This window comes from Coturnix japonica, chromosome 9, assembly GCF_001577835.2.
Source record: "Coturnix japonica isolate 7356 chromosome 9, Coturnix japonica 2.1, whole genome shotgun sequence".
Lineage (NCBI taxonomy): Eukaryota > Metazoa > Chordata > Aves > Galliformes > Phasianidae > Coturnix > Coturnix japonica.
In genome coordinates, this window is record NC_029524.1 from 11,274,744 (window position 1) to 11,291,081 (window position 16,338).

The following is a 16,338-nucleotide window of genomic DNA, read 5'->3' on the forward strand; positions in this document are numbered from 1 at the left end:
GTTCATTAGCTGTTCCTAATAACTGTTATTATTATTTTGGAATGTTAGGACAGTAGCATATTGGCAAAGTCCCAAATCCCCACACTGAAGCTGTCGTGGAAGGTGGTAACAGCCCTACAAATACTGTGTCAGTGCCAAGTCTTACAATGCAGCTCCAGCAGGTCTCACCCAGGGATCTTAAGAAAAGCTGAGCAAGCAAGCTTGGCTTCCTGTCTCAAGGCCTAGATGTTAGGACTTCTATATTTTGATATCATTTCAAATCATTCTTACTTTGTCATCCACATAATCACAACTAAATAAAACTATATTAGAAGTTTGTATAGGCTGCAGGAATCTGCATTTTGTATAGATGGACGAAAACTGCAAAAAGCAGAATTATTTTCTGCCCATATACTATAAATAAGCAAAATGAAAGTTCTACAATTTCTATTCATTTATTTACTTATTTTCACAGCCCCATACCAAACAGTATCTATGGAAGAACAGTGGATGATGGGAATCTGTATTATTCCAGGTGTGTAAGAATGATTCTTTCCTTGTCTTTGCTGTACAGGAAATTTTTGGCTACAAAACCCAATGTTGTCGGAAGGCCCTGTGCATTGCTGGGTACATCTTGTCCTGTGGGGCTTTGCTGCTGCTGTTCTACTGGAAACCAGAATGGGATGTGTGGGCAAACTGTGTCCCCTGCAGCTTGGAAGAAGCAGACGTTGTATTGCTTAGAACAACAGTAGGTGCCTGCTTTAATCCTTAAATTAGTCCCTAGTATGTGGTTAATTGGAAGGTGAGTTAATTGGAATGAATCCAGTAAGCTGAAATCTCGTGTTGCTGATGTATTGCAGTAATAACTTTTATTTGCTATAACTGAGCTAAGGAACTCTCAATCATTACACAAACTATATGTAAGACGATGATTGGAATGAAGGTTAACAGCTGATCAGGAAACAAAATGAAAAACTGTGCTGATAAATCTGTAATTTCTCTGATTTCATGCCTGCATTCTTTGCTCTGAATCCTTCCTATTCCCTTCCACCAGCCCTGTGTTTTCTACACTACAAATCCATTTTCAAGATACCAAAGCATCAATCCTTCTCTATGTCCATTAGGATGATAATCCTGCAGAGCATGCTTTCAGGGCTGTTATGTTTGGCTGGTAGTTCTTCCATCTGTTGAGGACTGCACAAAAGTTCTGCAATATACCTTGATTTCATTTCATGGAAACTACTGCAAAACTGAAAGAAGCAAAGTGAGACTTGATTTTGAACCCTAGCTGAGCCTGAATACTCCAGAAGCTGGCAGGGTTGGTTTACTTCCAGAAGTTTGATTATTTTTTTGCTTTAAAGATTCCTGAATAGTGGCATTTGCAATTAAAAACTGTGCTGCCATTGTATCTGAGCTACCTTCTTAAATGAGCACAACAGTTTGCAGTTAGAATGCTGGGCTTTGGCAATCACAGATCTGCCTGTTGCATATTTTATGTGGAAGCTGCAATCTAATATGCCAGGGGGGAGATTTAAAAAACAATTTATTATTATTTTTTTAAGAAGCATATTAGGTTTAATCTCGCTTTTTAATCTTCAGTTTGGTTTGCATTTTTAATTACCCACTCTCATGTGTCATTTTAAATGGATTTGCTATGCCAAGCACTTTTCAGATAAATGGGTTTTAAAACGATCCTTTGTGTAATTAAACAAGAATTGAATCATATCGTAAATTCTTCTTATCAGTAAGCTCTCTGAAAATATGCTCTGGGCATTTGCAATTGCAAATTTCTTTCTTGTGTTCTTTGCATGAAAATGACAGGTATTTTTTCCCTACATTCTTTCTGATTATGTTGGTTCTCTAATATGACGGCTACCGCTAATGAGAATACAAGTAATCTTGTCAGCTTGATCCTGAGAGTTTTCTTGTGCTGTACATAAAGCCTTCATTCATAATTTATCATCATTTCTGCAATGGCAATTGAAGAGCTTATTAACTCACTTTTGTTATTGAAGTTTGTCTCAATTTAATTTAAATAAAGAGCACCTGTGTTATTGACTGCTTCCCATCTCAGACTACATCCCAATGAATACTAATTCTGAAATTGAAGATAAATACCAGAAAATAAATGATATTTGACTCAAAGTATAGGTATAAGGAGAGAAGTGCACAAATAATTAAGGTAGATGAAAATTCTTAAAGATCTTCTTCTGAACCCTTATATTATTCAAAAAGATGCATATTTGGTACAGAATCTTGTATTTTTGTTATCAGTTCTAACAAAAGCATAACAATTTAGTTTTCAGAGCCTGGCTAGCTGGGGTAATCAGCTTTCTCCATCTTTCTTACATACCGAATATGCTATAGTCAGTTGTACAGCTGGCTTTAATGCATGTGGTTTGGTTGTTCACACCCAAGACTTGACATGCTGGTGCTTATTGCAGCAGTTGTCCAGACCTCTAAGGCCAACCTACCAGCGTTAGTTATCAGGCAGTTCAAATGTCAAGCTTACATTTTTACAAAAACAGCAGGAGCATGAGTTGAGTTTGTGGCAAAATCTTGTCTAAGGTAAGAGTGTCACAGTGCTAACACATTTGTTCCAATGAAATGTTAACACAGGAATGACTGTGATAAGCATTAAACATCCATCTTGCAGTACACAACTCTATGCTTTTTGACCTTTTCTTTACAGTACGATCACTACATTTCAGATTGTCCCACACTATTTGCCTCTTCATTGATCATGACCTGAGTGTTCATGTTCCATCCTTATCAGCCAAACAACAGACTTCTGCTCAGTGAATTACTTTGTAGTACTTGCATTTTTGACAGGGTGGTGGTTCTGCTCCCATTCTGCAGATTTATCTATCAATCACAGGTGCAGGAAGGATGCTGTCAGATTGTTCTTTAAAAAAAGTTGAGTGGTTCTCTAGAAAAGCCTACAGTAATCATTCACTTTATAGCAATAGTGAGTTTGGTCTATTCTTGAGGGAAAATGAGCCACTTTTATATTTGTTTAGGATGAATTTCGCATTTATTCACGCAAGAGTGTGACATGGATCTCTGTGTCTGGGATTATCAAAAGTAGATTGGATTATCCAAGCATTGCTGAGGAAGATTCGATCTTCAACAAAGCCTTAATGAAGCCAAGTTTACAGGTAAGTCAATTATTGCCTGCAGCATCTGGGAGATACAGCGAATCTCAGCCAGGCTGAGGTGAAAGTGAGCTGTGAAACATACTCAATTAAGAGATGCTGCTGCATCAATTTGTACTTTAATGTCTATTCGTTGGAGTCTGGCCTTGAGCTGCCCACTGTTCTTGCAAAAATGTATCCTGATCTTTTTCCGTCCCAGAGCTTGGAGATGCCAGTGAGGCACTGGGAAGAAGGCAGAAGATTAATTGATCCAAGCAGACCATGTGATCCCACATGGTTTCAGTAAACGCAATTAATTCAGTTTCAGAACCAGTACCAGATAGCGTATAGACACTAGATCACTGCACTTGGGAGACCATAAAAGAGCTTTTTGCCCTTACAAGAAATAGATTTCTAACTTGTTAACATTTATTTTTATCTCTGTAGCATTTTTTTTTTTTTTCATGAGAAATTTTCATTATAAGCATAACTTCAGCTGAGCAAAGCTATTGCCTTTTTTGCTGTTTTGTGTGGGCATATCTTAATGTACATATGAAATTTTAGTGCCAGCTAGTTTAATCAGCTGGCACAGTATGAAAGTGAGGACTGATTTGTAACATTCTTCAGAGGATTGAATTAGCAACAGAGAAAAAAACAAAACAATATAGCCCCTAAATAATAGGCCCTTTGAGCAACACTCACATCAGTCAAAACATCTAGGTAGGAAAGAACAGATTTCAAGAAGCAAGGAGCAAAAGGTTTAATACTTCACTAACAACTCAAAAGCCTTTACTTACATGCTGTTTATAAAACCTTACTGCCTTTTAAGCTACTTAATTCCACAGAGTACTGTGTAATGCCCGAGAGCTACCCAAGGACTACTCCTGAAGCAAGCTGAGTCTCTCACTTCCCAGTTTGTTTTTTAGTGTTTCAAACATTGTTGTTCCTTTGCATGCAACTAACTACAAACCTCTTGTTAGGTTAATGACTGGTTATAGCTCCGCTTTATATCAGGGTATGAGTTCACTATAAATTTTACTGTCTCAATGTACTGGATAGGGATAATCTTCTAAAGCTGCTTTCTTATGTGAGGAGGTGTATTGCCTTCTTCCAGCTGCTATGAAACACCATAATCTTTAACAGACTTCATTATTATTGCACAGGGCAGGACATTCTCCTTTGCATGTCATAAATGACAGCATGCGCTCCTCACAGATAACAGCTCTGCAAGAACCAAGCATGAGCAGTGGCTCAGAAACCATCCTGGAACAGCCTTTCTTGTCCATTGGAATGTCTGAGCAATGTCTGTGAGAACTGTTTGCTGTGCTGCAGCTTTCATTGCCTCTGCTTTATTTTGCAGGTGAAGAGTATCCAAGTACAAAAAATCCGCTATGTCTGGAATATCTATGCAAAGCAGTTTCAGAAAGTTGGGTGAGTTCCACACAATGGTTACACAAGGGAGTCAACCATTCTGGGGCTAACATGCTATTTATATTTTAGAGCCCTAGAAGACCACCACACTTGTTCAGCTATACATGACAAATTTGGTTCTGGTCTTACCTGCAAAGAACAGAGTCTCAGGTACGTAATTTAAAACAGTCTGTGTACTCAACATATGGATTTCAAAGAGATTAAAATTCACCGTTCTTGGTACCCTTTTCTGGAGCTTCTTTTGCATACATTAATATGCACATAATTTGAGATGAAGTGGCCATGCTTGAAAAATCAAATTAAAAATGCTAGAATGTTGTGCGCTCCTTGTCAAGGTTTTAGAATGCCTTTGAGTATTCATAACTGTTACTGTTCTCAATCAAGAAATAACTATGCTTTGTGACTAACTCTGAGCTGTTCTTGCTTGGAGTAGCAGAAAGGCTCCAGGGGATGGTGTAGATAAGTTATATATGTATGTTCAGTGGGACTCCATGTGGTTGTATCGAACTTATATTGAATTGGCTGTGTTACATTCCTTGGCTCTTGGTTTGAGTTGATTTCTCTGGTAAATTCATCTTTTCTGACATAAGCACTGTAAAGGATATTTTTTAAACTTTTAAGATCCTCACCGATTTTAAATTGGGATCAGTACAAGGGACTATTAGCAGCTGCAGCTTCATGAGCAAGCTACATAGTCACTATTTTGCCTGTATCTTTATCCCATACAGGAGAGTGATATGTGGGCCAAACACTATTGATGTTCCAGTGATCCCTATTTGGAAACTACTCATCAAAGAGGTTCAGCATTTCTCTCAATTTTATTCTTAAGGCTACTTTGGAAGGCAGAGCATACATATAGAATATGACAGACTCTGTGTCTCATTAGGTTCTCAGTACATACCTATCAAGCACACCATTTTTTCAAATCCTATTTGTGAAATCATCATAAATTCATTTATTCTTCATTGTTCCATAGGCAGCACCCCCACACTTGTGTAGCAGTTTACTGTTTGCTTGTGTCTGTGTCCTGGGAGCTCATTCTGTTGGCCTTATAAGGGCCAGTGAATGGTTACAAGCTGCACTGGAAATCAAGTCTTCCAGGCAAAGGCTGTCTCTGAATCAGCAGAGGTGAAGAGAAGAACACTAGCTGGCACATGCCTACAGCTACACTGCAATGTGTGAAGTACCGATATCCTTTGACTACAACTGGATATACGCATAGCCTAAGCAGAGTGTTTGTGGTGATATATTGCCTACACTTTGCAAATTCCCTGCTCACTTCACAACCTGATCTCAGGTTGTTGTAAAGAACAAAGCAAAACAAGGACTGGGGATTGGGTTGATTGGATTGAGCCATTTACACTGCAAATAACATCCTTATTGTCCCTGATTATTTGGCACTTTTTTTTCTGTGGAGATGAGCCAGACAGGTTAGGCTTGGACACGGGTCACAAAATCAGAAAGAACGTGGGGAGAGAGAACACTTAAATCCATAGCTTTTGTTTCAGCCTAGCTCTAACAAGATGGGCTGTCTGGGGACACTGCAGCCATATAGATATGTCTGACTCTTGAGTAATTCTTTCTCTCCAAACAGGTCTTAAATCCATTTTACGTGTTCCAGCTGTTCAGTGTGTGCCTGTGGTTTGCTGAAGATTACATGGAGTATGCTGCTGCCATCATAATCATGTCTCTCCTCTCAATTTCTTTGACTGTATATGATCTTAGGCAGGTAGGTGAGACATCTTACCTTTCTCCACTGCAAGGTCTTATTTCTAATATCTGAGAAAGCCTAGGATATAACAACAAACACATGAACTGGGCTATGAGAGTTACTCAGAGGTTTTGCAGGTGCAGTGGCTTGGCCTCCTAGTCATAATAATCTCTGTGTGGTACTTTAACCACATCCTCCCTTCCCCATTCCAGGGATTTACTTTGTAACCTTTTGTTGCATCATCTCCATAATTAAGGTGAGAAACTTCTTTTTCTGTATGATTGTACAGTTCCTGGCTGGGACAGACCCCAAGTTTATGGAGGCCCTCATAACCACAAATAACAGAAGGGAATAGTTAGTGGATGAATTGCATCATGTAAGATGTATCACTTTTCTATGTTTGCCTTTAATTTATAGCAATCAGTTAAACTGCAAAGACTGGTTGAGTCTCATAACAACATCATGGTCACTGTCTGCAGAAACAAGGAAGGTAACTTCTGTATACCTCTTTCCCTAATGCATTTCATTTCTGAACTATTTGTGTTGAAACTGAGAATGTGTAGTATCAAATTCCTTCCAGAACAGTTGCCTCAATTGTCTCTAAGTCCTTTTAACTACTGTTTGCATATCAGTTTGTTTTTTCCCGGAAATATGTTGAGGCACATCAATCATATTCATGGTTGTGTGAGCACAGACTTACAGAAAAAGTTACCAGGAAAAACAAAGTCATTTTTCCTGGAGTAGGGCTGGCAAAGCCAACCACCTCACCATTTAATGGTTATGAGTCGACCTAATTGTTGCTTTCAAAGTCTGTTCGTTGTCATGGTATTTGTAGAATTCAAAATAAGGGAGTCAGACTAAGAAAGGTAGATCTAAGTTTCTTCAGTCAGGTCAGGACACTGGAGTGATAATTATTAGTTGGGGTCTTATGGAGATTCTACAATTTGAACCGATACCTAGACTTTTCTTGGTAAGGGATATTGCATTCTTAAGTCCTACTTGCAGTCCTTTGTTATCAGCTGTTGTAAAGAAGTAATGATATATTGAGCTTCCTTGTATTCTTACCCTTAACAGGGAGAAACATGTGAAGCACAAAGATTTCATTGCATGTCACCTACAGGTATCCAAGAGCTGGAATCACATCATCTTGTTCCTGGAGACATGATGGTTTTGAAGGAGGGTAAAGCCCTCTTGCCTTGTGATGCCATCCTGATCAGCGGGCAGTGCATTGTAAACGAAAGCATGCTGACAGGTACAACTTGTTCCTACCAGATTCACTACTAAAATATCATCATGGTCCTGTGGTTTCAGCAAGTGGTACAGGATATATCATCCATATTGTGAGATAGTTAGCCTAGAAAGGCATTCTTTGGGATGTTTGCTATAAAAAAGACTGAACAGTAGACAGCCCAGTTTATCTAAATAGCTGACATGGACTTTGGGAAGAGAAGTTCATAATTTTTTTTCTTTTTAACTAGAGAGGGAAGTGGAGTGGGTGGGATAGGAGAAGAAACAGTAGTTATGGAACAAAGCTGTTCCCACACAGAGCACAGAGTCCACTCAGTCTGTAGGGATTTTTCTCATCCACTGAATATTTCATCGTAATTACTACAAAGTCTCTAACCAGCTGAAGTGTCCATCCAGCTCTACACTCAATCCCCTTTTCATGTGATAGCAGTGAGGGAGACACCAGGTGGGTGAATTTATTGTAAAAAAAAAAAAAAAGAGGATTTTTGTAGCAGATTCATATTTCTGCTTCTTATCTTTAAATTTGGTCTCAGTCTGAACTGAACTCAAATCAGTCATTCTGAAATCTCAAGCAAATGAGAAATTCCAGAAACTCCTTTTATTTAGAAACCCTCAGAGACCAGATATTCAGTGACAGTATTTCTGCTGCTTTACCTGAGTATATCTGCTCTGACATACGCAGGATGTTTATTGGCTTTCAAGCAAGAATCAGGTAATACCACATTCAATCCGCCTGAGGGAATAGTGTAGTAACCTGCATGAGGTTCAAGCTAGGGGAACAACTTGTGGCTATCAGTTGGAGTCACACAATACCAGTTGAAGTCTCAGTTCAGGTTTCTGTTTCTACACAGCCATTGTTCAGAGTCCTTGGACTTTTTTCAGTTCTCAGACTTACAAGTAGCTGTTGTGCAAGAAGCTGCTGTACCAGTGCAAAGGGGAATTTTTATCTGGCAGAATTTGTTCTTTCCAGCTAGGCTCAAACTCCTATTCGTTCTGAATATGTGACGATATAAATTTAACATCTCTCTTAACTGGTTTCTCTAGGAAGTACGTTTACTGTCTGTCTAGATAATTTACTGTCAGCAGGCTAATTTTAAGGCATACTGCAGTTTTCTGCATCTGAGTTCATCTTTCCTAGGGGAAAGTATTCCAGTAACAAAGACCCAGTTACCCTACGCTGATAACCTGAAGCCCTGGAGAATGCACTGTGCAGAGGATTACAAAAAACACGTCCTCTTCTGTGGAACTGAGGTCATACAGACCAAGGGAGATGACAGAGGAGTAGTGAAAGCTGTGGTGCTGCAGACCGGTCAGTCAGCTCTTCAGCTTGCTTTTCCTTGCATGCATTTTCTTATTGCAACATGACTTAGAGGTCTCCAGAGTCTGAATTAAAGTTCTCTGGTGCAATTTACACTAAAGGAATTAATCAAAGTTCACAATCAATATACCCAGCTGGACTAAACTGTCATGTATTGTTTCAGTTCGTTTGGCAAACCTCTTAAAAAACCCACCAGCATATGACTGCATAGAATTTGTCTTTGCTTTGAGATGTTGAAAAAGTCCTACTTAAGACAATTTTTTTTTTCTATATTCTGTATACTAGTTCACATACAGCAACATGAAAGATCTTGGCCTTCATAAGTCACTTGAATTCTATTTCAAAGCCTTTTTTTTTTTTCTTTTTTTTTCCTTAGAGAACTTTTGGAAGCGACTTTCCTATCTAATGATCTTAATTTATCTTTTCAGGTTTCAATACAGCCAAAGGAGATCTGGTGAGGTCCATTCTCTACCCTAAACCCATGAACTTCAAGTTGTACAGAGACGCCCTCCGATTCCTGATGTGCCTCATAGCATTGGCAACCATTGGGATGATCTACACAGTGTGTGTATTTGCACTTAATGGGGTGAGTTGCTAAATGCAAGATAAATAGCTATGCTCAGTTTCAATAGACTTGAAACTTCAGTGGTTTCCCTATGTGCTTTTATATAAGAGTATGTTTATAAAATTCTCTTTGCCTTAGTAGATGTGGCCATTTTACAATGAAATTATGTTTGTGACACCACAAACTCTTGGATATTCAATTCTAATGTGTCAAAACCTACTGTGTCCCCATTTTAGTTTCCTCAGAGTTCTTAGCATATCTGGTGTGAGAACTTTACAGGTTATTGCATACCCCTTCAGCCACTTTTCTTCCTTCTTCTTCTTGCAAAGCCCTAAACAATACTGGTACAAGCACATATCCCTAAAGTTTACTGACACTATAAAGAACTCCCTATTTTATTCTGGCCCTTTTGTCATATCTCTATATAATTATTTGTGCAGTGGAGGAACCTTCAATTAGTTATTGCTAAATAAGTATAGCTTTTGGAAAGTAACTTCTGAAAAGCCAGGTATCCTGTATCAGTTGAGTCACTCACCCACACCTCCACTTATTTTTTCCAGAGTTTGTTAGGAGGTTTATGAGGTGTGAATTTGCACACTGGTATCTGCTTTGCCAAGTTTATTTTATTTTTTTCTTCCTCCTTCCTCTTTGTAATATGTGAAATACATGCTGATGTTATCACGTTAGCTGAAAATGCTATCAAAATGGAACTTTCAGTGGTCTGAAATAGTATCAAAGAAGGGGGAATGAGAAATCAATGAAAATTCAGTGTGTCAAGACCAGCATGGTTTATGGTCAAATCTCCAGGCTTAAAAGTGGTAATATCAAAATTCTAATGATGGTTTTCAGATCCACCCAAACTGCAGATTGGCTTTAGTTTGCAGTACCTCTGTCCTGGGACCCCAATTTGAAATGCATTCAATCCTTTAGTAGCGATACTGTCTGCCAAAAATAACAATGCCAACATTCAGTGTACCTGCAGCCATCTTTACACCAACCTCTTAACTTTCTAATTAGAGATTAGAAATGTAACTTTTATTTCTATGTATTTTCCTCCACATAAAAGCCATCCTTTTTAGCATTTTCCCATATGTCTTACCTGTCACCCTAGTAGCCCAGAGCTATGTCTATAGGCAGTTAAATGAACACCCATGGCAATGACAGATTCTTTTGTGTTTCATGATAGTGAACTAGGCTTGACTGAAGGTGTAATAACCTATCCTGGCATGTTTGAGCTCATTCATGTGCTTTGCAGGTTTGTCAGTGCAGAGAATGCTCTTTAGCTCCTTAGGACATTTGGTTAAATCAAAGCAATTCATTTTTTTTAGGGACACGAATATGTAATGTACCATGGGTAGAAAACAACAGTATGAAGCACCTACAGTACAGAGCAAGAGAGTTAAAGAGGGCTATTCTCAGATAATCCAAGCAGCACATCATCTTACTGATAACTGCTTTTGGTTTTATATCAGGAGGAGGCAGGAGAAGTAGTGAAGAAAGCTTTGGATGTTGTCACTATTGCTGTCCCCCCAGCCCTACCAGCTGCCTTAACAACAGGGATCATTTACACCCAGCGGAGGCTGAAGAAAAAGGGCATCTTCTGCATCAGCCCTCAAAGAATCAACATGTGTGGACAGCTGAACCTCATCTGCTTTGACAAAGTAACTGCTCTATGTTGGTCACTCCTGCACTTGCAATGGGAGCAATGCTCAGGGTGGGAGAGTTTGGCCAAGCATTTCCATTGTATTTTAGAAACATATGATCCAGCCTTTCATCCTGAAGTTTGTGCTGTCTGAACATAGATTGTTGTATACTCTTTGTTGTTTTCTTTTGAACCTGGGAAATACCTGGTGGTACTTTTGCTCTGCACTGTGCTGACATCTAAACAGCAGCTTCTTAAAATATGTTTTGCTTTTTACATATAAACATAATGTACAAAGTTAATTTAAATGTCTATTCTAACATAGACTGGCACCTTGACAGAAGATGGCCTGGATCTCTGGGGCTTGCTGCCCTCTGAAGGAAACTGGTAAGATTCTTTGATGACCAATGGCATTTGAATTTGTGAGGTAATGACCAGATACTCCTCCAACACATACAAACAAATCTTAATGACAGGCATTTGTGTCAAATCCAATGAAAAGTTCCCCTTGTTTAGATATCTAATGGTATTTCTGCATCCTTCAGGAAGTGAGTTGGTTTTCTCATCCTGTGCACACAGACAGGGAATTCTGCAGTAGACGTGCTAGGTTAGATATCAGAATAGCAGGAGATCCCTGACCACTTACAACAGGAAATTACTGTAACCTGTGAAACTGCTTTTCAGTTCCTACAGTGCCAACATTTTTGTCCATTTATATTTCCAGAAATGTGAATGCACAAAGATGTTCAGACTTGTAGCAGCCTCACAGCTTGAGTCCTTGCACAAGCCTCAAATAACATTTCATGGTAATCTGATGTCTACCCCAATGGACTACTAAATACATAGAAAATGCTTATTTTGAGTGTGCGTATTCCACCCAGGGACATGCACTAAAAAGAGCTGCTGGGAGAGGACAAATGTACAGAAACATGCTTGATGCCTGGCCACAGGATGAGACTTTGACAGTCACCTTAGCAATCTCCTTACACAGAATCGTTAAGTTTGAAAAGACTTCTAAGATCATCTATAGTCCAACTGTTCACCTACCACAAATTTTGCCCACTAAATCATGTTCCCTGTTATCATACCTCCACATTTCTTGAATGCTGCCATGAACAATGACTCCACCACCTCCCTAAGCAGCCTGAGCCAGTGCATCATCTCTCTCCAGAATAATTTTTCCCTAGCATCCAACCTGAATCTTCCCTGGCAGAACTTGAAGCCGTTTCCTCTCATCCTATCAATTTCTGACTTCTCCCCCACCCCCACATTAGCCACATGTGTTTGGTGTTTCCTAATAATAATTTTTACTGTTTCCTTTTCATTAGCTTTCAGGATGTTCACAGGTTCCCTACAGACCATAACCTACCCTGGGGCCAAGTGTTCAGAGCAATGGTGACTTGTCATTCATTAATTGTTTTGGAGGGCAAGATCCAAGGAGACCCACTGGATGTGAAAATGTTTGAGGCAACTAATTGGGTAAACTGTGATTTGTTGTTATGCAAATAACAATTTAGAGGTTCGATGTTTTCTTTCAAAGGAGAAATGTCCTAAAGCCTTCCATGCAAATAGTCACTGTCTAAACATAAGTGAAACAGCCAGAAAGGATACTATATTCTTAGGCTTTTAGAGAAATGCTCTGTCTAAAGCTTTCAGCCTGGAGTAAATTAAGTATTTAGGTCATTTGACTGAAAGTGGTGGATATCATGCAAGCCTTATTGGGATATCAGTTCTAACTGTGGCTGCTGCCAGATGACAGGAAGTTCTAGCTATAACTTGTATACAGATATGAACTGGCAATTTACTTCTGCTACTCTGAACTGGATACAAAACCTCAGTGTTCAGTAGAGCTTTGTCATTCTGGATATGTTTCATATGAGCATGTGATTTCAAACCTAAAGACGACAGAAGGCCCCACAGGTGGGAAATAATTACTACACTTGCAGAGTAATGAGAAAAGAATAAAACCAGTAGATCCCAAAGCACACTGCTTTAAATTCCCTTAATATTCCATTACCTAAAGATGCTGTCAATGGCCCTACTTAGTATCTGATCAACTGAAGAAAAGTGAGCATTTATAAAAATCTGAGAGACTGCAGATCTGAGATCGGTTGTTATTCTGTTACCTATAATTATGCAGTGAAAGACACAGCCGTAAGTTGATCTTGGTGCAAGACAAGATGCAGGGTTATGTGGTTGACAACATCCATTCTTAACATATGTTTTGTATCTACAAAATATGTAAGACAGCCAAGTTTCAAGGAACAAACTTGTCTAGTAAGGATAGGAACTAGAGGGTATTTTTTTCCCCTCCAAGGGCATCAATTCACCACTTCAGCCTTAGGCAGAAAAAGAATATAAATTACCTGAAAGCAAACAATTGCATGCCCTCTGACACCATGAAATATTCTTATTCTCATGGTCATGTTGTGATGACTAAAAAACAGCTGACATCTGGATGTATTGTGATAGACAAAGGATTTGTCTGGGAGATGACACAACCTATTTGCTGTGCAAGAGTACAGCAGTATCTTCATGAAGCTGGAACCTCTGGATTTGTTTGCCAAGGGAGCAGTGAGTTTTCTGCTGAAGTTTTTTTAGTGTGAGGTTGGGAATGAATAAGATACCTCATTTTGAGGGAAGAAAATGCTCTAAGTGATCCACTGAGGTTCCTTTCAGCTATACTGATACTGTAACCTAAAAGATTTGTGTCTTTCAATACACAGGTGATAGATGATTCCAGTGAACACCAGAATGAAGGTCAAAGATCTACACACACCACATTTGTTAGACCTGGACCTAAAGCCAACAGTGTAAGCTACTGGCAAGATTCACATTTGTGATCAAGTTAAACTGTTAGTGTGAGAGTTACCTCTTAGTAGAGAAATGTTTGTTGTTCTAGTCTAAGACAACTCTTCCACACTTTGTCTCACTTGGATTTCATGCAGGGAGATCATCGTTCTCCTGATGAAAAATAGATGCCAGAAGGAGCTTGCTGCTCACAACAGAAACAGGACATGAGCAGGGGGTTGCTAGATGACAGATTATCCAGCCCAAGAATTTACCTCTCCTGGTGGCACCAGACTCAGTCCAGGATCAGCCAAGTGGTGGTCACCTCTAGAGTGCCTGGGGCTGCAGGTCACCCCAGAAGCTGATGTCAGACCTCTGCTGAAGTGAAAGCTTTCTAATGTCTTACAAAGAATAAATCACTAGTATAAAAGGTAGCAGTCTTGTTAAATAAACAGGACTGGTGAATTCCTTTCAGTAAACTGTCAGAGAACTCTTCACGTTGCTTGAAGAAAACATAGCTGTACAAATTTCATGAGTCTGTTCTGCTCCACTATGAAAAAGAAATGAATCAGTGTATTATACATTGTTATCTTCTCAGTGTGTCTCGGGGGCTCATCTGGTTTGGCTTGAGCTTAAAATCTTCACTGCAGTATCCAATCCCTTTATTTTTCTCCTAGGCCTCTGTGGAAGGAATTGCCATTTTACACCAGTTTCCATTTTCTTCGGCTTTGCAGAGAATGTCTGTCATTGCTCAGGAAACTGGTGGGGAAAAGCAGGTCTTCACAAAAGGTGCTCCAGAAACTGTAGCCACATTATGCAGAGCAGAAACAGGTAACCAGCATTCATAAATGCTTCATAGAAGTGCATAGGTATAACTGACTTTTGGTGGTGCGTTGTAGCATAAGGTCCTAATGAGATTTCTGAGCCTAAGTACTTCCATTTCAGCCTGAAATGTTAGCTGTGCTTCCAGTCTAAGGTCAGTCTTTCATACAACTCAGAATAGAAGCACTGCTTGCAGACAAAAGTACTAACATTCACAAGGCATTTCTACTAGAACTAGTATCTGAGTTATCCATTATATACCAAAAAACAGAGATGCTTTAGAGAAGGTTCCTAAGACCAATCTGCTTCTATTAAACAAATAAACCAGCCAAACTCGATGATGAGCTGCCTTTTCCTCTTTGCACAGTTCCACCGAACTTTGAAAGCAAGCTTCTATTCTACACAGCACAAGGTTTTAGGGTGATTGGAGTGGCGTGTAAATCTCTACAGGTGGAAAAGCAATCTACTGATCTAACAAGGTAAGCAACAGATGGCTTCTTATCAGCCACATCCAGCCATAACCCTCACAGTATATCATTACTACAAGGCTTCTACCAAGAGCAGGGCTGCAGTATAGATGGGTTTGCTAGATGTAGGCTAAAGGGAATCTGTTTAGATCTGGATATGGGTCTGAGAGTGGGTATTGCTACCCAATACCTGCAGCACACACCTGTATTCTTTACGTGTTTCTTAGCAATGAATCAAGATGGATGATTCAACTCTGGCACAACATGAAGCCTAGAACAGATTTGGTAATTACATGTGCAGTTGTATTTGGGTAAAGTATACACTGCCAGGAAAGAGAAAGGACAAGTGGAGGTCAAACACAATGGCCCTGCTGTGAAAGCAGTGACTATTCAGCGCCATCTGACTCAGCTACTCTGAATAGTTACTTTGACTGCCTTGCAAGTGCTTGGCATTGCATACTTGCTACATTGGCTAAAATAAGTGTTTGAAAGCCTTTATTTTTATTTTATTCAAGCTCTTCAGAAACAACCTGACTCCCTGGGGACCTCTATTTCATGCCATTGTTTACCAAATCCTGTTCTCAACTGCATGTGTTCAGCTGTAAAAATGGCGATAGCACAGGTATAAACAATAGGAAGGAACGGAGTTGGATTGTTTTCTATTTGTGTACAGGGCTTCTCCAACTTATTGTTCAGGCTTGATTTTTGTATGTGGAGGAGATAACTCCAAAATGGTTCTTTTTTATTTATTTTGTAATAATTAAGCAAATGTGATCTGACACCACTTACTACTGGTGAAATGCAACCCCAGATGGTCTTGAAATAGCACCAGAAAAACCAGAAAGCCTTAGACTGTTAAAAACTAAGAAGTTTTTTTACATCCTTGGGATTAGATCAGATGATTAACACTTATAAATGGCTATAGGCAAATTCAGGGCTAAAGCAAGGTAAGGGGAAAAGGAATTAAATATTTACAGCTGGTCTTCACTTAAGGGAGGAGGTGGAATCTGATCTGACATTCCTGGGTCTGCTGATAATGGAGAATCGATTGAAGAGAGAGACAAAGCCTGTTCTGGAAGAGCTCAGTGCTGCCCACATCAGGAGTGTTATGGTCACAGGTAACAAAATGGGATGGACTATTTCAACAGCTGCTAGCACAGACGTAATACAACCACGTGTAAGCGAGTGAGCAGTCTGCTTCTTTGTCATCAGCACTGGTAAGAAGGCACAG

General features: G+C 39.4%; 1 protein-coding gene across 2 annotated transcripts in view; it reads left to right on the forward strand.

Annotated features, from left to right (window-relative positions):
- Nucleotides 1–16,338, forward strand: part of ATP13A4 (ATPase 13A4) — a 30,326-nt gene that overhangs the window by 4,473 nt on the left and 9,515 nt on the right. For both annotated transcript variants that reach the window (XM_032446587.1, XM_015871933.2), the window contains exons 2-18: nucleotides 554–727; nucleotides 3,000–3,137; nucleotides 4,474–4,544; nucleotides 4,614–4,694; nucleotides 5,273–5,342; nucleotides 6,139–6,273; nucleotides 6,673–6,745; nucleotides 7,376–7,507; nucleotides 8,642–8,812; nucleotides 9,250–9,407; nucleotides 10,859–11,047; nucleotides 11,354–11,415; nucleotides 12,357–12,507; nucleotides 13,755–13,841; nucleotides 14,496–14,649; nucleotides 15,008–15,119; nucleotides 16,101–16,225. In XM_032446587.1, coding sequence (XP_032302478.1) covers nucleotides 554–727; nucleotides 3,000–3,137; nucleotides 4,474–4,544; nucleotides 4,614–4,694; nucleotides 5,273–5,342; nucleotides 6,139–6,273; nucleotides 6,673–6,745; nucleotides 7,376–7,507; nucleotides 8,642–8,812; nucleotides 9,250–9,407; nucleotides 10,859–11,047; nucleotides 11,354–11,415; nucleotides 12,357–12,507; nucleotides 13,755–13,841; nucleotides 14,496–14,649; nucleotides 15,008–15,119; nucleotides 16,101–16,225 — 2,083 coding nt within the window. The remainder of the gene's footprint in view (nucleotides 1–553; nucleotides 728–2,999; nucleotides 3,138–4,473; nucleotides 4,545–4,613; nucleotides 4,695–5,272; nucleotides 5,343–6,138; nucleotides 6,274–6,672; nucleotides 6,746–7,375; nucleotides 7,508–8,641; nucleotides 8,813–9,249; nucleotides 9,408–10,858; nucleotides 11,048–11,353; nucleotides 11,416–12,356; nucleotides 12,508–13,754; nucleotides 13,842–14,495; nucleotides 14,650–15,007; nucleotides 15,120–16,100; nucleotides 16,226–16,338) is intronic.